Source organism: Aulonocara sp. 'chitande type north' Nkhata Bay, linkage group LG3 (assembly GCF_057382095.1).
Source record: "Aulonocara sp. 'chitande type north' Nkhata Bay isolate Kocher_YH1m ecotype deep benthic linkage group LG3, A_spYH_male_GT1.1, whole genome shotgun sequence".
Lineage (NCBI taxonomy): Eukaryota > Metazoa > Chordata > Actinopteri > Cichliformes > Cichlidae > Aulonocara > Aulonocara sp. 'chitande type north' Nkhata Bay.
In genome coordinates, this window is record NC_141346.1 from 43,738,164 (window position 1) to 43,761,336 (window position 23,173).

General features: G+C 51.7%; 1 protein-coding gene and 1 pseudogene across 1 annotated transcript; both read right to left on the reverse strand.

Annotated features, from left to right (window-relative positions):
• Positions 1–263: 263 nt before the first annotated feature.
• On the reverse strand, positions 264–10,542 carry LOC147335819 (uncharacterized). The gene is made up of 8 exons (XM_086286111.1): positions 10,510–10,542; positions 10,288–10,349; positions 8,790–9,459; positions 7,933–8,570; positions 6,645–7,500; positions 4,998–6,047; positions 3,126–4,745; positions 264–2,777 (listed from the first exon to the last, which is right to left on the reverse strand). Exons 1-8 carry the CDS (start codon positions 10,540–10,542, stop codon positions 399–401), a joined length of 7,308 nt encoding a protein of 2,435 aa, XP_086142237.1. The 3' UTR covers positions 264–398.
• A 254-nt stretch (positions 10,543–10,796) lies between these two features.
• LOC147335820 (uncharacterized) lies at positions 10,797–23,094 on the reverse strand (annotated as a pseudogene).
• Between the last annotated feature and the right edge of the window lie 79 nt (positions 23,095–23,173).

Here is a 23,173-nt window from a genome sequence, read left to right on the forward strand (position 1 = left end):
GTGTTGTGGATGTCGGTGCTGCTGTTGTGGTTGTTGGAGCTGCAGTCGTGGTTGTTGCCTCAGCTGTTGTGGATGTTGATGCGGTGGTTGTTGAAGTTGGAGTTGTAATTGTGGTTGGTGGTGCGGCTGTTGTGGTTGTTTGAGCGGGTGTTGTGGTTGTTGGAGCTTCATTTGTGGTTGTTGGTGCTTCATTTGTGGTTGTTGGTGCGGCTGTTGTGGTTGTTGGAGCTGCAGTCGTAGTTGTTGTTGCTGCAGTTGTGGTTGTTGGTGGGGCTGTTGTGATTGTTGGTGGAGCTGCAGTTGTGGTTGTTGAAGCTGCAGTTGTGGTTGTCGGTGGGGGTGTTGTGGATGTCGGTGCTGCTTTTGTGGTTGTTGGAGCTGCAGTCGTGGTTGTTGCCTCAGCTGTTGTGGATGTTGGTGCGGTGGTTGTTGAAGCTGGAGTTGTTATTGTGGATGTTGGTGCGGCTGTTGTGGTTGTTTGAGCGGGTGTTATGGTTGTTGGAGCTGTAGTCGTGGTTGTTGGTGCGGCTGTTGTGAATGTTGGTGCGGGTGTTGTGGTTGTTGGAGCTGCAGTCATGGTTGTTTTTGCTCCAGTCGTGGTTGTTGGAGCCGCAGTTGTGGTTGTCGGTGCGGCTGTTGTGGTTGTTGGAGCTGCAGTCGTGGTTGTTGGAGGTACAGTCGTGGTTGATGGTGTGGGTGTTGTGGTTGTTGGAGCTGCATTTGTAGTTGTTGGAGCTGCAGTCGTGGTTGTTGGTGCGCTTGTTGTTGTTGTTGAAGCTGCAGTCGTGGTTGTTGGTGCGGCTGTAGTGATTAATGGAGCTGCAGTCGTGGTTGTGGGTGCGCCTGTTGTGGTTGTTGGAGCCGCAGTCGTGGTCGTTGGAGCCGCAGTCATGGTTGTTGGAGCTGCAGTCGTGGTTGTGGGTGCGGCTGTTGTGGTTGTTGGAGCTGCAGTCGTGGTTGTTGGTACGGCTGTTGTGGTTGTTGGTGCGGGTGTTGTGGTGGTCGGAGCTGCAGTGGTGGTCGTTTGTGCGCTTGTTGTGGTTGTGGGCTCTGCAGTTGTGGTTGTTGGTGCGGGTGTTGTGGCTGTTGGAGCGGGTGTCATGGTTGTGGTTGTTGGAGCCGGTGTTGTGGTTGTTGGAGCTGCTGTTGTGGTTGAGGGAACTGCTGTTGTGGTTGTTGGTGTGGATGTTGTGGTTGTTGGAGCTGCAGTCGTGGTTGTTGGTGCTGCTGTTGGGCTTGTTGGACTGGGTGTTGTGCTTGTTGGAGCTGCAGTCGTGGTTGTTGCTGCGGCCGTTGTGGTTGTTGGAGCTCCAGTCGTGGTTGTTGGAACTGCAGTCGTGGTTGTCGGTGCGGCAGTTGTGGTTGTGGGTGCGGCTGTCGTGGTTGTTGGTGCGGCTGTTGTGGTTGTTGGAGCCGCAGTCGTGGTTGTGGGTGCGGCTGTTGTGGTTGTTGGAGCGGCTGTAGTGGTTGTTGGAGCCGCAGTCGTGGTTGTGGGTGCGCCTGTTGTGGTTGTTGGAGCCGCAGTTGTGGTTGTTGGAGCCGCAGTTGTGGTTGTGGGTGCGGCTGTTGTGGTTGTTGGTGCGGCTGTTGTGGTTGTTGGAGCTGCAGTAGTGGTTGTTGGAGCTGCAGTCGTGGTTGTTGGTGCGGCTGTCATGGATGTTGTTGCTGCAGTTGTGGTTGTTGGAGCTGCTGTTGTGGTTGTTGGTGCTACTGTTGTGGTTGTTGGTGCGGCTGTTGTTGGAGCTGCAGTCGTGGTTGTTGGTGCGGCTGTTGTTGGAGCTGCAGTCGTGGTTGTTGGTGCGGCTGTTGTGGTTGTTGTTGCTGCTGTTGTGGTTGTTGGAGCGGGTGTTGTGGTTGTTGGTGCGACTGTTGTGGTTGTTGGAGCGGTTGTAGTGGTTGTTGGAACTGCAGTCGTGGTTGCGGGTGCGGCTGTTGTGGTTGTTGGTGCGGCTGTTGTGGTTGTTGGAGCTGCAGTTGTGGTTGTGGCTGTTGTGGTTGTTGGAGCTGCAGTAGTGGTTGTTGGTGCGGCTGTTGTGGTTGTTGGAGCTGCAGTCGTGGTTGTGAGTGCGGCTGTTGTGGTTGTTGTAGCGGCTGTTGTGGTTGTTGGAGCTGCTGTCGTGGTTGTTGGAGCTGCAGTAGTGGTTGTTGGAGCTGCAGTCGTGGTTGTTGGTGCGGCTGTCATGGATGTTGTTGCTGCAGTTGTGGTTGTTGGAGCTGCTGTTGTGGTTGTTGGTGCTACTGTTGTGGTTGTTGGTGCGGCTGTTGTTGGAGCTGCAGTCGTGGTTGTTGGTGCGGCTGTTGTTGGAGCTGCAGTCGTGGTTGTTGGTGCGGCTGTTGTGGTTTTTGTTGCTGCTGTTGTGGTTGTTGGAGCGGGTGTTGTGGTTGTTGGTGCGACTGTTGTGGTTGTTGGAGCGGTTGTAGTGGTTGTTGGAGCTGCAGTCGTGGTTGTGGGTGCGGCTGTTGTGGTTGTTGGTGCGGCTGTTGTGGTTGTTGGAGCTGCAGTTGTGGTTGTGGCTGTTGTGGTTGTTGGAGCTGCAGTAGTGGTTGTTGGTGCGGCTGTCATGGATGTTGTTGCTGCAGTTGTGGTTGTTGGAGCTGCTGTTGTGGTTGTTGGTGCTACTGTTGTGGTTGTTGGTGCGGCTGTTGTTGGAGCTGCAGTCGTGGTTGTTGGTGCGGCTGTTGTTGGAGCTGCAGTCGTGGTTGTTGGTGCGGCTGTTGTGGTTTTTGTTGCTGCTGTTGTGGTTGTTGGAGCGGGTGTTGTGGTTGTTGGTGCGACTGTTGTGGTTGTTGGAGCGGTTGTAGTGGTTGTTGGAGCTGCAGTCGTGGTTGTGGGTGCGGCTGTTGTGGTTGTTGGTGCGGCTGTTGTGGTTGTTGGAGCTGCAGTTGTGGTTGTGGCTGTTGTGGTTGTTGGAGCTGCAGTAGTGGTTGTTGGTGCGGCTGTTGTGGTTGTTGGAGCTGCAGTCGTGGTTGTGAGTGCGGCTGTTGTGGTTGTTGTAGCGGCTGTTGTGGTTGTTGATGCTGCTGTCGTGGTTGTTGGAGCTGCAGTAGTGGTTGTTGGAGCTGCAGTCGTGGTTGTTGGTGCGGCAGTCGTGGTTGTGGGTGCGGCTGTCGTGGTTGTTGGAGCCGCAGTCGTGGTTGTGGGTGCGGCTGTTGTGGTTGTTGGAGCGGCTGTAGTGGTTGTTGGAGCCGCAGTCGTGGTTGTGGGTGCGCCTGTTGTGGTTGTTGGAGCCGCAGTTGTGGTTGTTGGAGCCGCAGTTGTGGTTGTGGGTGCGGCTGTTGTGGTTGTTGGTGCGGCTGTTGTGGTTGTTGGAGCTGCAGTAGTGGTTGTTGGAGCTGCAGTCGTGGTTGTTGGTGCGGCTGTCATGGATGTTGTTGCTGCAGTTGTGGTTGTTGGAGCTGCTGTTGTGGTTGTTGGTGCTACTGTTGTGGTTGTTGGTGCGGCTGTTGTTGGAGCTGCAGTCGTGGTTGTTGGTGCGGCTGTTGTTGGAGCTGCAGTCGTGGTTGTTGGTGCGGCTGTTGTGGTTGTTGTTGCTGCTGTTGTGGTTGTTGGAGCGGGTGTTGTGGTTGTTGGTGCGACTGTTGTGGTTGTTGGAGCGGTTGTAGTGGTTGTTGGAGCTGCAGTCGTGGTTGCGGGTGCGGCTGTTGTGGTTGTTGGAGCCGCAGTTGTGGTTGTTGGAGCCGCAGTTGTGGTTGTGGGTGCGGCTGTTGTGGTTGTTGGTGCGGCTGTTGTGGTTGTTGGAGCTGCAGTAGTGGTTGTTGGAGCTGCAGTCGTGGTTGTTGGTGCGGCTGTCATGGATGTTGTTGCTGCAGTTGTGGTTGTTGGAGCTGCTGTTGTGGTTGTTGGTGCTACTGTTGTGGTTGTTGGTGCGGCTGTTGTTGGAGCTGCAGTCGTGGTTGTTGGTGCGGCTGTTGTTGGAGCTGCAGTCGTGGTTGTTGGTGCGGCTGTTGTGGTTGTTGTTGCTGCTGTTGTGGTTGTTGGAGCGGGTGTTGTGGTTGTTGGTGCGACTGTTGTGGTTGTTGGAGCGGTTGTAGTGGTTGTTGGAGCTGCAGTCGTGGTTGCGGGTGCGGCTGTTGTGGTTGTTGGTGCGGCTGTTGTGGTTGTTGGAGCTGCAGTTGTGGTTGTGGCTGTTGTGGTTGTTGGAGCTGCAGTAGTGGTTGTTGGTGCGGCTGTTGTGGTTGTTGGAGCTGCAGTCGTGGTTGTGAGTGCGGCTGTTGTGGTTGTTGTAGCGGCTGTTGTGGTTGTTGGAGCTGCTGTCGTGGTTGTTGGAGCTGCAGTAGTGGTTGTTGGAGCTGCAGTCGTGGTTGTTGGTGCGGCTGTCATGGATGTTGTTGCTGCAGTTGTGGTTGTTGGAGCTGCTGTTGTGGTTGTTGGTGCTACTGTTGTGGTTGTTGGTGCGGCTGTTGTTGGAGCTGCAGTCGTGGTTGTTGGTGCGGCTGTTGTTGGAGCTGCAGTCGTGGTTGTTGGTGCGGCTGTTGTGGTTTTTGTTGCTGCTGTTGTGGTTGTTGGAGCGGGTGTTGTGGTTGTTGGTGCGACTGTTGTGGTTGTTGGAGCGGTTGTAGTGGTTGTTGGAGCTGCAGTCGTGGTTGTGGGTGCGGCTGTTGTGGTTGTTGGTGCGGCTGTTGTGGTTGTTGGAGCTGCAGTTGTGGTTGTGGCTGTTGTGGTTGTTGGAGCTGCAGTAGTGGTTGTTGGTGCGGCTGTCATGGATGTTGTTGCTGCAGTTGTGGTTGTTGGAGCTGCTGTTGTGGTTGTTGGTGCTACTGTTGTGGTTGTTGGTGCGGCTGTTGTTGGAGTTGCAGTCGTGGTTGTTGGTGCGGCTGTTGTTGGAGCTGCAGTCGTGGTTGTTGGTGCGGCTGTTGTGGTTTTTGTTGCTGCTGTTGTGGTTGTTGGAGCGGGTGTTGTGGTTGTTGGTGCGACTGTTGTGGTTGTTGGAGCGGTTGTAGTGGTTGTTGGAGCTGCAGTCGTGGTTGTGGGTGCGGCTGTTGTGGTTGTTGGAGCTGCAGTTGTGGTTGTGGCTGTTGTGGTTGTTGGAGCTGCAGTAGTGGTTGTTGGTGCGGCTGTTGTGGTTGTTGGAGCTGCAGTCGTGGTTGTGAGTGCGGCTGTTGTGGTTGTTGTAGCGGCTGTTGTGGTTGTTGGAGCTGCTGTCGTGGTTGTTGGAGCTGCAGTAGTGGTTGTTGGAGCTGCAGTCGTGGTTGTTGCTGCGGTAGTCGTGGTTGTGGGTGCGGCTGTCGTGGTTGTTGGTGCGGCTGTTGTGGTTGTTGGAGCCGCAGTCGTGGTTGTGGGTGCGGCTGTTGTGGTTGTTGGAGCGGCTGTAGTGGTTGTTGGAGCCGCAGTCGTGGTTGTGGGTGCGCCTGTTGTGGTTGTTGGAGCCGCAGTTGTGGTTGTTGGAGCCGCAGTTGTGGTTGTGGGTGCGGCTGTTGTGGTTGTTGGTGCGGCTGTTGTGGTTGTTGGAGCTGCAGTAGTGGTTGTTGGAGCTGCAGTCGTGGTTGTTGGTGCGGCTGTCATGGATGTTGTTGCTGCAGTTGTGGTTGTTGGAGCTGCTGTTGTGGTTGTTGGTGCTACTGTTGTGGTTGTTGGTGCGGCTGTTGTTGGAGCTGCAGTCGTGGTTGTTGGTGCGGCTGTTGTTGGAGCTGCAGTCGTGGTTGTTGGTGCGGCTGTTGTGGTTGTTGTTGCTGCTGTTGTGGTTGTTGGAGCGGGTGTTGTGGTTGTTGGTGCGACTGTTGTGGTTGTTGGAGCGGTTGTAGTGGTTGTTGGAGCTGCAGTCGTGGTTGCGGGTGCGGCTGTTGTGGTTGTTGGTGCGGCTGTTGTGGTTGTTGGAGCTGCAGTCGTGGTTGTGAGTGCGGCTGTTGTGGTTGTTGTAGCGGCTGTTGTGGTTGTTGGAGCTGCTGTCGTGGTTGTTGGAGCTGCAGTAGTGGTTGTTGGAGCTGCAGTCGTGGTTGTTGGTGCGGCTGTCATGGATGTTGTTGCTGCAGTTGTGGTTGTTGGAGCTGCTGTTGTGGTTGTTGGTGCTACTGTTGTGGTTGTTGGAGCCGCAGTTGTGGTTGTTGGAGCTGCAGTCGTTGTTGTGGGTGCGGCTGTTGTGGTTGTTGGAGCGGTTGTAGTGGTTGTTGGAGCTGCAGTCGTGGTTGTTGGTGCGGCTGTTGTGGTTGTTGTTGCTGCTGTTGTGGTTGTTGGTGCGGGTGTTGTGGTTGTTGGTGCGACTGTTGTGGTTGTTGGAGCGGTTGTAGTGGTTGTTGGAGCTGCAGTCGTGGTTGTGGGTGCGGCTGTTGTGGTTGTTGGTGCTACTGTTGTGGTTGTTGGTGCGGCTGTTGTTGGAGCTGCAGTCGTGGTTGTTGGTGCGGCTGTTGTTGGAGCTGCAGTCGTGGTTGTTGGTGCGGCTGTTGTGGTTGTTGTTGCTGCTGTTGTGGTTGTTGGAGCGGGTGTTGTGGTTGTTGGTGCGACTGTTGTGGTTGTTGGAGCGGTTGTAGTGGTTGTTGGAGCTGCAGTCGTGGTTGTGGGTGCGGCTGTTGTGGTTGTTGGTGCGGCTGTTGTGGTTGTTGGAGCTGCAGTTGTGGTTGTGGCTGTTGTGGTTGTTGGAGCTGCAGTAGTGGTTGTTGGTGCGGCTGTTGTGGTTGTTGGAGCTGCAGTCGTGGTTGTGAGTGCGGCTGTTGTGGTTGTTGGAGCTGCAGTCGTGGTTGTGAGTGCGGCTGTTGTGGTTGTTGTAGCGGCTGTTGTGGTTGTTGGAGCTGCTGTCGTGGTTGTTGGAGCTGCAGTAGTGGTTGTTGGAGCTGCAGTCGTGGTTGTTGGTGCGGCAGTTGTGGTTGTGGGTGCGGCTGTCGTGGTTGTTGGTGCGGCTGTTGTGGTTGTTGGAGCCGCAGTCGTGGTTGTGGGTGCGGCTGTTGTGGTTGTTGGAGCGGCTGTAGTGGTTGTTGGAGCCGCAGTCGTGGTTGTGGGTGCGCCTGTTGTGGTTGTTGGAGCCGCAGTTGTGGTTGTTGGAGCCGCAGTTGTGGTTGTGGGTGCGGCTGTTGTGGTTGTTGGTGCGGCTGTTGTGGTTGTTGGAGCCGCAGTCGTGGTTGTGGGTGCGGCTGTTGTGGTTGTTGGAGCGGCTGTAGTGGTTGTTGGAGCTGCAGTCGTGGTTGTGGGTGCGCCTGTTGTGGTTGTTGGAGCCGCAGTTGTGGTTGTTGGAGCTGCAGTCGTTGTTGTGGGTGCGGCTGTTGTGGTTGTTGGAGCGGTTGTAGTGGTTGTTGGAGCTGCAGTCGTGGTTGTTGGTGCGGCTGTTGTGGTTGTTGTTGCTGCTGTTGTGGTTGTTGGAGCGGGTGTTGTGGTTGTTGGTGCTACTGTTGTGGTTGTTGGAGCGGTTGTAGTGGTTGTTGGAGCTGCAGTCGTGGTTGTGGGTGCGGCTGTTGTGGTTGTTGGTGCGGCTGTTGTGGTTGTTGGAGCTGCAGTTGTGGTTGTGGCTGTTGTGGTTGTTGGAGCTGCAGTAGTGGTTGTTGGTGCGGCTGTTGTGGTTGTTGGAGCTGCAGTCGTGGTTGTGAGTGCGGCTGTTGTGGTTGTTGGAGCGGCTGTTGTGGTTGTTGGAGCGGCTGTCGTGGTTGTGGGTGCGCCTGTTGTGGTTGTTGGAGCCGCAGTTGTGGTTGTTGGAGCTGCAGTCGTTGTTGTGGGTGCGGCTGTTGTGGTTGTTGGAGCGGTTGTAGTGGTTGTTGGAGCTGCAGTCGTGGTTGTGGGTGCGGCTGTTGTGGTTGTTGGTGCTGCTGTTGTGGTTGTTGGAGCTGCAGTTGTGGTTGTTGGTGCGGCTGTTGTGGTTGTTGGAGCGGTTGTAGTGGTTGTTGGTGCGGCTGTTGTGGTTGTGGGTGCGGCTGTTGTGGTTGTTGGAGCGGTTGTAGTGGTTGTTGGAGTGGGTTTAGTGGTTGTTGGAGCTGCAGTCGTGGTTGTTGTTGCTGCTGTTGTGGTTGTTGCAGTTTTGGTTGTTGGAGCTGCAGTTGTGGTTGTTGGTGCGGCTGTTGTGGTTGTTAGAGCTGCAGTTGTGGTTGTGGGTGCGGCTGTTGTTGTTGTTGGAGCTGCAGTCGTGGTTGTGGGTGCGACTGTTGTGGTTGTTGGAGCGGTTGTAGTGGTTGTTGGAGCTGCAGTCGTGGTTGTGGGTGCGGCTGTTGTGGTTGTTGGTGCTACTGTTGTGGTTGTTGGTGCGGCTGTTGTTGGAGCTGCAGTCGTGGTTGTTGGTGCGGCTGTTGTTGGAGCTGCAGTCGTGGTTGTTGGTGCGGCTGTTGTGGTTGTTGTTGCTGCTGTTGTGGTTGTTGGAGCGGGTGTTGTGGTTGTTGGTGCGACTGTTGTGGTTGTTGGAGCGGTTGTAGTGGTTGTTGGAGCTGCAGTCGTGGTTGTGGGTGCGGCTGTTGTGGTTGTTGGTGCGGCTGTTGTGGTTGTTGGAGCTGCAGTTGTGGTTGTGGCTGTTGTGGTTGTTGGAGCTGCAGTAGTGGTTGTTGGTGCGGCTGTTGTGGTTGTTGGAGCTGCAGTCGTGGTTGTGAGTGCGGCTGTTGTGGTTGTTGGAGCTGCAGTAGTGGTTGTTGGAGCTGCAGTCGTGGTTGTTGGTGCGGCAGTTGTGGTTGTGGGTGCGGCTGTCGTGGTTGTTGGTGCGGCTGTTGTGGTTGTTGGAGCCGCAGTCGTGGTTGTGGGTGCGGCTGTTGTGGTTGTTGGAGCGGCTGTAGTGGTTGTTGGAGCCGCAGTCGTGGTTGTGGGTGCGCCTGTTGTGGTTGTTGGAGCCGCAGTTGTGGTTGTTGGAGCCGCAGTTGTGGTTGTGGGTGCGGCTGTTGTGGTTGTTGGTGCGGCTGTTGTGGTTGTTGGAGCCGCAGTCGTGGTTGTGGGTGCGGCTGTTGTGGTTGTTGGAGCGGCTGTAGTGGTTGTTGGAGCTGCAGTCGTGGTTGTGGGTGCGCCTGTTGTGGTTGTTGGAGCCGCAGTTGTGGTTGTTGGAGCTGCAGTCGTTGTTGTGGGTGCGGCTGTTGTGGTTGTTGGAGCGGTTGTAGTGGTTGTTGGAGCTGCAGTCGTGGTTGTTGGTGCGGCTGTTGTGGTTGTTGTTGCTGCTGTTGTGGTTGTTGGAGCGGGTGTTGTGGTTGTTGGTGCTACTGTTGTGGTTGTTGGAGCGGTTGTAGTGGTTGTTGGAGCTGCAGTCGTGGTTGTGGGTGCGGCTGTTGTGGTTGTTGGTGCGGCTGTTGTGGTTGTTGGAGCTGCAGTTGTGGTTGTGGCTGTTGTGGTTGTTGGAGCTGCAGTAGTGGTTGTTGGTGCGGCTGTTGTGGTTGTTGGAGCTGCAGTCGTGGTTGTGAGTGCGGCTGTTGTGGTTGTTGGAGCGGCTGTTGTGGTTGTTGGAGCGGCTGTCGTGGTTGTGGGTGCGCCTGTTGTGGTTGTTGGAGCCGCAGTTGTGGTTGTTGGAGCTGCAGTCGTTGTTGTGGGTGCGGCTGTTGTGGTTGTTGGAGCGGTTGTAGTGGTTGTTGGAGCTGCAGTCGTGGTTGTGGGTGCGGCTGTTGTGGTTGTTGGTGCTGCTGTTGTGGTTGTTGGAGCTGCAGTTGTGGTTGTTGGTGCGGCTGTTGTGGTTGTTGGAGCGGTTGTAGTGGTTGTTGGTGCGGCTGTTGTGGTTGTGGGTGCGGCTGTTGTGGTTGTTGGAGCGGTTGTAGTGGTTGTTGGAGTGGGTTTAGTGGTTGTTGGAGCTGCAGTCGTGGTTGTTGTTGCTGCTGTTGTGGTTGTTGCAGTTTTGGTTGTTGGAGCTGCAGTTGTGGTTGTTGGTGCGGCTGTTGTGGTTGTTAGAGCTGCAGTTGTGGTTGTGGGTGCGGCTGTTGTTGTTGTTGGAGCTGCAGTCGTGGTTGTGGGTGCGGCTTTTGTGGTTGTTGGTGCGGCTGTTGTGGTTGTTGGAGCGACTGTTGTGGTTGTTGGAGCCGCAGTCATGGTTGTGGGTGCGGCTGTTGTGGTTGTTGGAGCGGCTGTTGTGGTTGTTGGAGCGGCTGTTGTGATGGTTGGAGCTGCAGTCGTGGTCGTTGGAGGTACAGTCGTCGCTGTTATATCTGTAGTTGGAGCTGTAGTTGTCATAGTTGGATAAGTATCACTGACAGTGATGGAGGCTGTGTCAATGTCAAAACCTGTCACATTTGAGGCTTGATTGCTCAAAACATCTCTAATTTCAGTGTCATTTGGAACCGGTGACACAAATTGAAGCTCCATGGTGTTGATGACTGATCCCTTCCTTTAAATGAAACAAAAATTATAGTTTTTGAAAATTTAGGGCTTTAGGTTAGTGCTCTTAACATCAAATGTCAAAATAATGAAATTACCTGAAGTTGACAACGGCCAAGGAGCGAAACGAACGAAATGCCTTTTTGTAAGCAGGTTCAATCTGCAGTCACAAAACGATTTTCTTAAAACAATGTTTATCTGTTTGTAAAAGTGACAAATTGTGCAGCAAAATATCAAAAAAGGAGACATATTAAAAGAGGAAATCTAAGAACTTTCCCTCTGTAGTGAGTAGTTTTGATGGTTCAGTCCAAAGACAGGACTTGCGATATGAAGTTTTTATCCTTGTGATACATCATGACTTAACCTGTCCGTTAAGATCAGCAATATCATTCCTTTTTTTCCCTTTTTTTAAATGAGCCACTTGAGAAACAAATTTTTTGTAGCCCTATGCCAAGAAGCTCAATTCAGTTGTGTTTAATGTAAAACAAGAATATTTTGTCAATTTTTTAATCCAGAAACTATCCATGCACTTTTTCCAGCTACAATAGCATGAGAGGCAAGGTATACCCAACAACAACCAGATCTGTGTTAGCCACGTGCCAGCTTGTCACATGGCTATCACAAAGAGGAAGACTACCATTTACACTCAAATAGACACATGCGAAAGACTGTGAATACTTAGAAACCTCTTTCATTTTGACATAAGCAGGTATTGTTTGTAGAACTTTGAAGTGAAAATGATATATAATCCATATGAAATGAGGCTGTAAAATGACAAAATATGAAACAAGTCAAAAGCTGTGAAACCTTTCAAGATACAATGGTATGGGTAATTTAGAATTACCAAGTAATCTCCCTAAAATGTCTTTAGACTGTTGTATGCCAGAGTCCTTGGAAAGAACCCATGTTTAAATAAAGAGAACATGCAATTTCCACACAGAAAGATCCCAGAGTCAAACTTATTTTGCAAGGACGAAATAGCGCTTACCAAGAGTCCACTGTGCTACCGTTTTGTATAAACCATGTATGTGGATTTTTTTGTGTGCCAGAGGTTCAAAGCCTTTTAAATTATAGTACTTAAAATTCTGCACGCATTTTTGAAGTGTTTCTTCCTAACTCAGGGAGAGAAATGCAATGTGTTTAATGTTGAATAAATGCAATAAAGTGAGGTTCAATGCATGAGTTTGAGATGCAAAAGACAGTAGACAGTTGAGTGAAAGAGAATATGTATCTGCGTTTGTTAAACTTCATCACTGAAAATCTTTGTTCAAATATAAAGTGCTTTGCCACCAGTAAAAACGTCTTCAAAAAACTTAAAGAAGTCCAGACGCTTTTCTTTGCAAGCTCCTTTGACTACGATGACCTGGATGACTGAGAACCTTCACAGACATACCACCGGTAAAAACAGACTCCAGACAAACAAGCTCAAAAACACTCGATGTATAAAGCTTAGAAAAAAAAACTTTAAAAGGTTGGAAGCAAAGGTTAAGTAGTTGACTTGTTTTTGTTTTTTTTAAAAAAGTATTTTGTGTTTTAATGGGTATTCCTAAGAATTAACCTTGATATTGCTTTCCACAGAGTAGGCAAGCAGCGTTAGACAACAGTCTAGACAGCAGTGAAAAATTACCTGATTCTTGATTGTTGCAGCTCGGTTTGTAAAAGCTTCAGACAACGATTCTGACAGGTCACTTGTAAAAGGGCTTTGTATGGATCGGAAAACAACATATCTAGTCGTTGTAGTTGGTTCAGGTGTCGTTGTTGTTGGTGCGGCTGTCGTGGTTGTCGGAGCGGGTGTTGTGGTTGTTGGAGCGGGTGTTGTGGTTGTTGGAGCTGCTGTTGTGATTGTTGGAGCTGCAGTTGTGGTTGTTGGTGTTGCTGTTGTGGTTGTTGGTGCGGCTGTTGTGGTTGTTGGAGCAGGTGTTGTGGTTGTTGGAGCTGCAGTCGTGGTCGTGGGTGCGGCTGTTGTGGTTGTTGGAGCTGCAGTTGTGGTTGTTGGAGCGGGTGTTGTGGTCGTTGGTGTGGCAGTTGTGGTTGTTGGAGATGCAGTCGTAGTTGTTCGAGCTGCAGTCATGGTTGTTGGTGCGGTGGTTGTGGATGTTTGAGCAGAAGTTGTTGGAGCAGGTGTTGTGGTTGTTGGAGATGCAGTCGTGGTTGTTTTGGCTGCAGTCGTGGTTGTTGGTGCGGCTGTTGTTGTTGTTGGAGCTGCAGTCGTGGTTGTTGGTGCGGCTGTTGTGGTTGTTGTTGCTGCTGTTGTGGTTGTTGGAGCGGGTGTTGTGGTTGTTGGAGCTGCTGTTGTGGTTGTTGGAGCTTCAGTTGTGGTTGTTGGTGTGGCTGTTGTGGTTGTTGGAGCTGCAGTCATGGTGGTTGGAGCTGCAGTTGTGGTTGTTGGAGCTACAGTTGCGGTTGTTAGTGCGGCTGTTGTGGTTGTTGGAGCGGGTGTAGTGGTTGTTGGAGCTGCAGTCGTGGTTGTTGTTGCTGCTGTTGTGGTTGTTGGAGCTGCTGGTGTGGTTGTTGGAACTGAAGTTGTGGTTGTTGGTGCGGCTGTTGTGGTTGTTGGAGTGGGTGTAGTGGTTGTTGGAGCTGCAGTCGTGGTTGTTGTGGCTTCAGTCGTGGTTGTTGGTGCGGCTGTTGTTGTTGTTGGAGCTGCAGTCGTGGTTGTGGGTGCGGCTGTTGTGGTTGTTGGTGCTGCTGTTGTGGTTGTTGGAGCTGCAGTCGTGGTTGTTGGTGCGGCTGTTGTGGTTGTTGGAGCGGTTGTAGTGGTTGTTGGTGCGGCTGTTGTGGTTGTTGGAGCTGCAGTCGTGGTTGTGGGTGCGGCTGTTGTGGTTGTTGGTGCGGCTGTTGCGGTTGTTGGAGCTGCAGTCGTGGTTGTTGGAGCTGCAGTTGTGGTTGTTGGTGCGGCTGTTGTGGTTGTTGGAGCGGTTGTAGTGGTTGTCGGAGCTGCAGTCGTGGTTGTGGGTGCGGCTGTTGTTGTTGTTGGTGCGGCTGTTGCGGTTGTTGGAGCTGCAGTCGTGGTTGTTGGTGCACCTGTTGTGGTTGTTGGAGCTGCAGTCGTGGCTGTGGGTGCGGCTGTTGTGGTTGTTGGAGCCGCAGTTGTGGTTGTTGGAGCTGCTGTCGTGGTTGTGGGTGCGCCTGTTGTGGTTTTTGGAGCCGCAGTTGTGGTTGTTGGAGCTGCAGTCGTTGTTGTGGGTGCGGCTGTTGGTGCGGCTGTTGTGGTTGTTGGAGCGGGTGTAGTGGTTGTTGGAGGTGCAGTCGTGGTTGTTGTTGCTGCTGTTGTGGTTGCTTGAGTTGCAGTTGTGGTTGTTGGAGCTGCAGTTGTGGTTGTTGGTGCGGCTGTTGTGGTTGTTGGAGCTGCAGTTGTGGTTGTGGGTGCGGCTGTTGTTGTTGTTGGAGCTGCAGTAGTGGTTGTTGGTGTGGCTGTTGTGGTTGTTGGTGCTGCTGTTGTGGTTGTTGGTGCTGCAGTTGTGGTTGTTGGAGCTGCAGTTGTTGGAGCGACTGTTGTGGTTGTTGGTGCCGCAGTCATGGTTGTGGGTGCGGCTGTTGTGGTTGTTGGAGCTGCAGTCGTGGCTGTGGGTGCGGCTGTTGTGGTTGTTGGTGCGGCTGTTGTGGTTGTTGGAGCTGCAGTTGTGGTTGTGGGTGCGGCTGTTGTTGTTGTTGGAGCTGCAGCAGTGGTTGTTTGTGCGGCTGTTGTGGTTGTTGGAGCTGCAGTTGTGGTTGTTGGTGCGACTGTTGTGGTTGTTGGAGCGGTTGTAGTGGTTGTTGGTGCGGCTGTTGTGGTTGTTGGAGCTGCAGTCGTGGTTGTGGGTGCGGCTGTTGTGGTTGTTGGAGTTGCAGTCGTGGTTGTGGGTGTGGCTGTTGTGGTTGTTGGTGCTGCTGTTGTGGTTGTTGGAGCTGCTGTTGTGGTTGTTGGAGCTGCAGTTGTTGGAGCGACTGTTGTGGTTGTTGGAGCCGCAGTCATGGTTGTGGGTGCGGCTGTTGTGGTTGTTGGAGCGGGTGTAGTGGTTGTTGGAGCTGCAGTCGTGGTTGTTGTGGCTGCTGTTGTGGTTGTTGGTGCGGCTGTTGTGGTTGTTGGAGCTGCAGTCGTGGTTGTGGGTGCGGCTGTTGTGGTTGTTGGTGCGGCTGTTGTGGTTGTTGGAGCTGCAGTTGTGGTTGTGGGTGCGGCTGTTGTTGTTGTTGGAGCTGCAGTAGTGGTTGTTGGTGTGGCTGTTGTGGTTGTTGGTGCTGCTGTTGTGGTTGTTGGTGCTGCAGTTGTGGTTGTTGGAGCTGCAGTTGTTGGAGCGACTGTTGTGGTTGTTGGAGCCGCAGTCATGGTTGCGGGTGCGGCTGTTGTGGTTGTTGGAGCGGGTGTAGTGGTTGTTGGAGCTGCAGTCGTGGTTGTTGTGGCTGCAGTTGTGGTTGTTGGAGCTGCTGTCATGGTTGTTGGAGCTGCAGTTGTGGTTGTTGGTGCGGCTGTTGTGGTTGTTGGAGCGGTTGTAGTGGTTGTTGGAGCTGCAGTCGTGGTTGTGGGTGCGGCTGTTGTGGTTGTTGGAGCTGCAGTTGTGGTTGTTGGTGCGACTGTTGTGGTTGTTGGAGCGGTTGTAGCGGTTGTTGGTGCGGCTGTTGTGGTTGTTGGAGCTGCAGTCGTGGTTGTGGGTGCGGCTGTTGTGGTTGTTGGTGCGGCTGTTGCGGTTGTTGGAGCTGCAGTCGTGGTTGTGGGTGCAGCTGTTGTGGTTGTTGGTGCTGCTGTTGTGGTTGTTGGAGCTGCAGTTGTGGTTGTTGGAGCTTCAGTAGTGGTTGTTTGTGCGGCTGTTGTGGTTGTTGGAGCTGCATTCGTGGTTGTGGGTGCGGCTGTTGTGGTTGTTGGTGCTGCTGTTGTGGTTGTTGGTGCTGCTGTTGTGGTTGTTGGAGCTGCAGTTGTTGGAGCGACTGTTGTGGTTGTTGGAGCCGCAGTCATGGTTGTGGGTGCGGCTGTTGTGGTTGTTGGAGCGGGTGTAGTGGTTGTTGGAGCTGCAGTCGTGGTTGTTGTGGCTGCAGTTGTGGTTGTTGGAGCTGCTGTCATGGTTGTTGGAGCTGCAGTTGTGGTTGTTGGTGCGGCTGTTGTGGTTGTTGGAGCTGCAGTCGTGGTTGTGGGTGCGGCTGTTGTGGTTGTTGGTGCGGCTGTTGTGGTTGTTGGAGCTGCAGTTGTGGTTGTGGGTGCGGCTGTTGTTGTTGGAGCTGCAGTTGTGGTTGTTGGAGCTGCAGTCGTGGCTGTGGGTGCGGCTGTTGTGGTTGTTGGAGCCGCAGTTGTGGTTGTTGGAGCTGCTGTCGTGGTTGTGGGTGCGCCTGTTGTGGTTTTTGGAGCCGCAGTTGTGGTTGTTGGAGCTGCAGTCGTTGTTGTGGGTGCGGCTGTTGGTGCGGCTGTTGTGGTTGTTGGAGCGGGTGTAGTGGTTGTTGGAGCTGCAGTCGTGGTTGTTGTTGCTGCTGTTGTGGTTTCTGGAGTTGCAGTTGTGGTTGTTGGAGCTGCAGTTGTGGTTGTTGGTGCGGCTGTTGTGGTTGTTGGAGCTGCAGTTGTGGTTGTGGGTGCGGCTGTTGTGGTTGTTGGAGCTGCAGTTGTGGTTGTGGGTGCGGCTGTTGTTGTTGTTGGAGCTGCAGTTGTGGTTGTTGGTGCGGCTGTTGTGGTTGTTGGAGCTGCAGTTGTGGTTGTGGGTGCGGCTGTTGTTGTTGTTGGAGCTGCAGTAGTGGTTGTTGGTGCGGCTGTTGTGGTTGTTGGAGCTGCAGTCGTGGTTGTGGGTGCGGCTGTTGTGGTTGTTGGAGCTGCAGTCGTGGTTGTTGGAGCTGAAGTTGTGGTTGTTGGAGCTTCAGTAGTGGTTGTTTGTGCGGCTGTTGTAGTTGTTGGAGCTGCATTCGTGGTTGTGGGTGCGGCTGTTGTGGTTGTTGGCGCGGGTGTAGTGGTTGTTGGAGCTTCAGTTGTGGTTGTTGGTGTGGCTGTTGTGGTTGATGGTGCGGCTGTTGTGGTTGTTGGAGCTGCAGTCATGGTTGTTGGTGCTGCTGTTGTGGTTGTTGGTGCTGCTGTTGTGGTTGTTGGAGCTGCATTCGTGGTTGTGGGTGCGGCTGTTGTGGTTGTTGGAGCGGCTGTTGTGGTTGTTGGAGCGCCTGTTGTGATGGTTGGAGCTGCAGTCGTGGTCGTTGGAGGTACAGTCGTCGCTGTTATATCTGTAGTTGGAGCTGTAGTTGTCATAGTTGGATAAGTATCACTGACAGTGATGGAGGTTGTGTCAATGTCAAAACCTGTCACATTTGAGGCTTGATTGCTCAAAACATCTCTAATTTCAGTGTCATTTGGAACCGGTGACACAAATTGAAGCTCCATGGTGTTGATGACTGATCCCTTCCTTTAAATGAAACAAAAATTATAGTTTTTGAAAATTTAGGGCTTTAGGTCAGTGCTCTTAACATCAAATGTCAAAATAATGAAATTACCTGAAGTTGACAACGGCCAAGGAGCGAAACGAACGAAATGCCTTTTTGTAAGCAGGTTCAATCTGCAGTCACAAAACGATTTTCTTAAAACAATGTTTATCTGTTTGTAAAAGTGACAAATTGTGCAGCAAAATATCAAAAAAGGAGACATATTAAAAGAGGAAATCTAAGAACTTTCCCTCTGTAGTGAGTAGTTTTGATGGTTCAGTCCAAAGACAGGACTTGCGATATGAAGTTTTTATCCTTGTGATACATCATGACTTAACCTGTCCGTTAAGATCAGCAATATCATTCCTTTTTTTCCCTTTTTTTAAATGAGCCACTTGAGAAACAAATTTTTTGTAGCCCTATGCCAAGAAGCTCAATTCAGTTGTGTTTAATGTAAAACAAGAATATTTTGTCAATTTTTTAATCCAGAAACTATCCATGCACTTTTTCCAGCTACAATAGCATGAGAGGCAAGGTATACCCAACAACAACCAGATCTGTGTTAGCCACGTGCCAGCTTGTCACATGGCTATCACAAAGAGGAAGACTACCATTTACACTCAAATAGACACATGCGAAAGACTGTGAATACTTAGAAACCTCTTTCATTTTGACATAAGCAGGTATTGTTTGTAGAACTTTGAAGTGAAAATGATATATAATCCATATGAAATGAGGCTGTAAAATGACAAAATATGAAACAAGTCAAAAGCTGTGAAACCTTTCAAGATACAATGGTATGGGTAATTTAGAATTACCAAGTAATCTCCCTAAAATGTCTTTAGACTGTTGTATGCCAGAGTCCTTGGAAAGAACCCATGTTTAAATAAAGAGAACATGCAATTTCCACACAGAAAGATCCCAGAGTCAAACTTATTTTGCAAGGACGAAATAGCGCTTACCAAGAGTCCACTGTGCTACCGTTTTGTATAAACCATGTATGTGGATTTTTTTGTGTGCCAGAGGTTCAAAGCCTTTTAAATTATAGTACTTAAAATTCTGCACGCATTTTTGAAGTGTTTCTTCCTAACTCAGGGAGAGAAATGCAATGTGTTTAATGTTGAATAAATGCAATAAAGTGAGGTTCAATGCATGAGTTTGAGATGCAAAAGACAGTAGACAGTTGAGTGAAAGAGAATATGTATCTGCGTTTGTTAAACTTCATCACTGAAAATCTTTGTTCAAATATAAAGTGCTTTGCCACCAGTAAAAACGTCTTCAAAAAACTTAAAGAAGTCCAGACGCTTTTCTTTGCAAGCTCCTTTGACTACGATGACCTGGATGACTGAGAACCTTCACAGACATACCACCGGTAAAAACAGACTCCAGACAAACAAGCTCAAAAACACTCGATGTATAAAGCTTAGAAAAAAAAACTTTAAAAGGTTGGAAGCAAAGGTTAAGTAGTTGACTTGTTTTTGTTTTTTTTAAAAAAGTATTTTGTGTTTTAATGGGTATTCCTAAGAATTAACCTTGATATTGCTTTCCACAGAGTAGGCAAGCAGCGTTAGACAACAGTCTAGACAGCAGTGAAAAATTACCTGATTCTTGATTGTTGCAGCTCGGTTTGTAAAAGCTTCAGACAACGATTCTGACAGGTCACTTGTAAAAGTGCCTGCTATGGATCGGAAAACAACATATCTAGTCGTTGTGGTTGGTGCAGGTGTCGTTGTTGTTGGTGCAGCTGTTGTGGTTGTCGGAGCGGGTGTTGTGGTTGTTGGTGCTGCAGTTGTGGTTGTTGGAGCTGCAGTAGTGGTTGTTGGAGCTGCAGTAGTGGTTGTTGGTGCGGCTGTTGTGGTTGTTGTTGGTGCTGTTGTGGTTGTTGTTGCTGCTGTTGTGGTTGTTGGTGCTGCGGTTGATGTTGTTGGTGCAGCTGTTGTGGTTGTTGGAGCTGCAGTAGTGGTTGTTGGTGCGGATGTTGTCGTTGTTGGTGCTGCAGTCGTGGTTGTTGGAGCTGCAGTAGTGGTTGTTGGAGCTGCAGTAGTGGTTGTTGGTGCGGCTGTTGTGGTTGTTGTTGGTGCTGTTGTGGTTGTTGTTGCTGCTGTTGTGGTTGTTGGTGCTGCGGTTGATGTTGTTGGTGCAGCTGTTGTGGTTGTTGGAGCTGCAGTAGTGGTTGTTGGTGCGGATGTTGTCGTTGTTGGTGCTGCAGTCGTGGTTGTTGCAGCTGTTGTGGTTGTTGGAGCTGCAGTCGTGGTTGTTGGTGCGGATGTTGTCGTTGTTGGTGCTGCAGTCGTGGTTGTTGCAGCTGTTGTGGTTGTTGGTGCGGATGTTGTGGTTGTTGGTGTGTTGGTTGTTGATGTTGGAGCGGGTGTTGTGGTTGTTGGTGCTGCTGTTGTGGTTGTTGGAGATGCAGTCGTGGTTATTGGGGCGGGTCTTGTGGTTGTTGGTGCGGCTGTTGTGGTTGTTGGAGATGCAGTTGTGGTTGTTGGAGCTGCAGTCGTGGTTGTTGGTGCGGCTGTTGTGGTTGTTGTTGCTGCTTTTGTGGTTGTTGGAGCGGGTGTTGTGGTTGTTGGAGCTGCAGTTGTGGTTGTTGGAGCTTCAGCTGTGGTTGTTGGTGCGGATGTTGTCGTTGTTGGTGCTGCAGTCGTGGTTGTTGCAGCTGTTGTGGTTGTTGGAGCTGCAGTCGTGGTTGTTGGTGCGGATGTTGTCGTTGTTGGTGCTGCAGTCGTGGTTGTTGCATCTGTTGTGGTTGTTGTTGCGGATGTTGTGGTTGTTGGTGTGTTGGTTGTTGATGTTGGAGCGGGTGTTGTGGTTGTTGGTGCTGCTGTTGTGGTTGTTGGAGATGCAGTCGTGGTTGTTGGTGCTTCAGCTGTGGTTGTTGGTGTGGCTGTTGTGGTTGTTGGAGCTGCAGTCGTGGTCGTTGGAGCTGCAGTTGTGGTTGTTGGAGCTGCAGTTGTGGTTGTTGGTGCGGCCGTTGTGGTTGTTTGAGCGGGTGTAGTGGTTGTTGGAGCTGCAGTCGTAGTTGTTGGTGTGGCTGTTGTGGTTGTTGGAGCTGCAGTCGTAGTTGTTGGTGCGGCTGTTGTGGTTGTTGTTGCTGCTGTTGTGGTTGTTGGAGCGGGTGTTGTGGTTGCTGGAGATGTAGTCGTGGTTGTTGGTGCGGCTGTTGTTGTGGTTGTTGGAGCTGCAGTCGTGGTTGTTGGTGCCGCTGTTGTGGTTGTTGTTGCTGCATTTGTGGTTGTTGGAGCGGGTGTTGTGGTTGTTGGAGCTGCTGTTGTGGATTTTGGAGCTTCAGTTGTGGTTGTAGGTGTGGCTGTTGTTGTTGTTGGAGCTGCAGTCATGGTCGTTGGAGCTGCAGTTGTGGTTGTTGGAGCTGCAGTCGTGGTCGTTGGTGCGGATGTTGTGGTAGTTGGAGCGGGTGTAGTGGTTGTTGGAGCTGCAGTCATGGTTGTTGGTGCTGCTGTTGTGGTTGTTGGTGCAGCCGTTGTGGTTGTTGGAGCTGCAGTCGTTGTTGTTGGTGCGGTTGTTGTGGTTGTTGATGCTGCTGTTGTGGTTGTTGGAGCTGCAGTCGTGGTTGTTGGTGCGGATGTTGTCGTTGTTGGTGCTGCAGTCGTGGTTGTTGCAGCTGATGTGGTTGTTGGAGCTGCAGTCGTGGTTGTTGGTGCGGATGTTGTCGTTGTTGGTGCTGCAGTCGTGGTTGTTGCAGCTGTTGTGGTTGTTGTTGCGGATGTTGTGGTTGTTGGTGTGTTGGTTGTTGATGTTGGAGCGGGTGTTGTGGTTGTTGGTGCTGCTGTTGTGGTTGTTGGAGATGCAGTCGTGGTTATTGGGGCGGGTCTTGTGGTTGTTGGTGTGGCTGTTGTGGTTGTTGGAGCTGCAGTCGTGGTCGTTGGAGCTGCAGTTGTGGTTGTTGGAGCTGCAGTTGTGGTTGTTGGTGCGGCCGTTGTGGTTGTTTGAGCGGGTGCAGTGGTTGTTGGAGCTGCTGTCGTGGTTGTTGGTGTGGCTGTTGTGGTTGTTGGAGCTGCAGTCGTAGTTGTTGGTGCGGCTGTTGTGGTTGTTGTTGCTGCTGTTGTGGTTGTTGGAGCGGGTGTTGTGGTTGCTGGAGATGTAGTCGTGGTTGTTGGTGCGGCTGTTGTTGTGGTTGTTGGAGCTGCAGTCGTGGTTGTTGGTGCCGCTGTTGTGGTTGTTGTTGCTGCATTTGTGGTTGTTGGAGCGGGTGTTGTGGTTGTTGGAGCTGCTGTTGTGGATTTTGGAGCTTCAGTTGTGGTTGTAGGTGTGGCTGTTGTTGTTGTTGGAGCTGCAGTCATGGTCGTTGGAGCTGCAGTCGTGGTTGTTGGAGCTGCAGTCGTGGTTGTTGGTGCGGATGTTGTGGTTGTTGGTGTGTTGGTTGTTGATGTTGGAGCGGGTGTTGTGGTTGTTGGTGCGGCTGTTGTGGTTGTTGGAGCTGCAGTCGTGGTTGTTGGTGCTGCTGTTGTGGTTGTTGGTGCTGCTGTTGTGGTTGTTGGTGATGCAGTCGTGGTTGTTGGTGCAGCTGTTGTGGTTGTTGGAGCTGCAGTCGTTGTTGTTGGTGCGGATGTTGTGGTTGTTGATGCTGCTGTTGTGGTTGTTGGAGCTGCAGTCGTGGTTGTTGGTGCGGATGTTGTCGTTGTTGGTGCTGCAGTCGTGGTTGTTGGAGCTGCAGTCGTTGTTGTTGGTGCGGTTGTTGTGGTTGTTGGTGCAGCTGTTGTGGTTGTTGGAGCTGCAGTCGTTGTTGTTGGTGCGGTTGTTGTGGTTGTTGATGCTGCTGTTGTTGGAGCTGCAGTTGTGGTTGTTGGAGCTGCAGTCGTGGTCGTTGGTGCGGATGTTGTGGTAGTTGGAGCGGGTTTAGTGGTTGTTGGAGCTGCAGTCATGGTTGTTGGTGCTGCTGTTGTGGTTGTTGGTGCTGCTGTTGTGGTTGTTGGAGCTGCAGTCGTTGTTGTTGGTGCGGTTGTTGTGGTTGTTGATGCTGCTGTTGTGGTTGTTGGAGCTGCAGTCGTGGTTGTTGGTGCGGATGTTGTCGTTGTTGGTGCTGCAGTCGTGGTTGTTGCAGCTGATGTGGTTGTTGGAGCTGCAGTCGTGGTTGTTGGTGCGGATGTTGTCGTTGTTGGTGCTGCAGTCGTGGTTGTTGCAGCTGTTGTGGTTGTTGTTGCGGATGTTGTGGTTGTTGGTGTGTTGGTTGTTGATGTTGGAGCGGGTGTTGTGGTTGTTGGTGCTGCTGTTGTGGTTGTTGGAGATGCAGTCGTGGTTATTGGGGCGGGTCCTGTGGTTGTTGGTGCGGCTGTTGTGGTTGTTGGAGATGCAGTTGTGGTTGTTGGAGCTGCAGTCGTGGTTGTTGGTGCTTCAGCTGTGGTTGTTGCTGCGCCTGTTGTTGTTGTTGGAGCTGCTGTCGTGGTTGTTGGTGCGGATGTTGTGGTTGTTGATGCGGTGGTTGTTGATGTTGGAGAAGGTGTAGTGGTTGTTGAGGCAGGTGTTGTGGTTGTTGGAGCTGCAGTCGTGGTTGTTGGAGCGGGTGTTGTGGTTGGTGGTGCGGCTGTTGTGGTTGTTGGAGATGCAGTCGTGGTTGTTGTTGCATCTGTTGTGGTTGTTGGAGTTGCAGTCGTGGCTGTTGGTGCGGATGTTGTGGTAGTTGGAGCGGGTGTAGTGGTTGTTGGAGGTGCAGTCATGGTTGTTGGTGCTGCTGTTGTGGTTGTTGAAGCTGCAGTCGTGGTTGTTGGTGCAGCTGTTGTGGTTGTTGGAGCTGCAGTCGCTGTTGTTGGTGCGGATGTTGTGGTTGTTGGTGCGGATGTTGTGGTTGTTGATGCGGTGGTTGTTGATGTTGGAGAAGGTGTAGTGGTTGTTGAGGCAGGTGTTGTGGTTGTTGGAGCTGCAGTCGTGGTTGTTGGAGCGGGTGTTGTGGTTGGTGGTGCGGCTGTTGTGGTTGTTGGAGATGCAGTCGTGGTTGTTGTTGCATCTGTTGTGGTTGTTGGAGCTGCAGTCGTGGTTGTTGGTGCGGATGTTGTGGTAGTTGGAGCGGGTGTAGTGGTTGTTGGAGCTGCAGTCATGGTTGTTGGTGCTGCTGTTGTGGTTGTTGAAGCTGCAGTCGTGGTTGTTGGTGCAGCTGTTGTGGTTGTTGGAGCTGCAGTCGCTGTTGTTGGTGCGGATGTTGTGGTTGTTGATGCTGCTGTTGTGGTTGTTGGAGCTGCAGTCGTGGTTGTTGGTGCAGCTGTTGTGATTGTTGGAACTGCAGTCGTGGTTGTTGGTGCGGATGTTGTGGTTGTTGATGCTGCTGTTGTGGTTGTTGGAGCTGCAGTTGTGGTTGTTGGTGCAGCTGTAATGGTTGTTGGAGCTGCAGTCGTGGTTGTTGGTGCGGATGTTGTGGTTGTTGGTGCGGCTGTTGTGGTTGTTGGAGCTGCGGTTGTGGTTGTTTGAGTATCACTGACAGTGATGGAGGTTGGGTCAATGTCAAAATCTGTCACATTTTTGGCTTGAGTGATCAAAACATTGCTAATCCCAGTGTCATTTGGAGCCGGTGACTCAAATTCAAGCTCCATTGTGTTGATGACTGATCCCTGCCTTTAAATGAGACCAAAATTATTATTTTTTTAATATTTAGGGCTTTAGGTCAGTGCT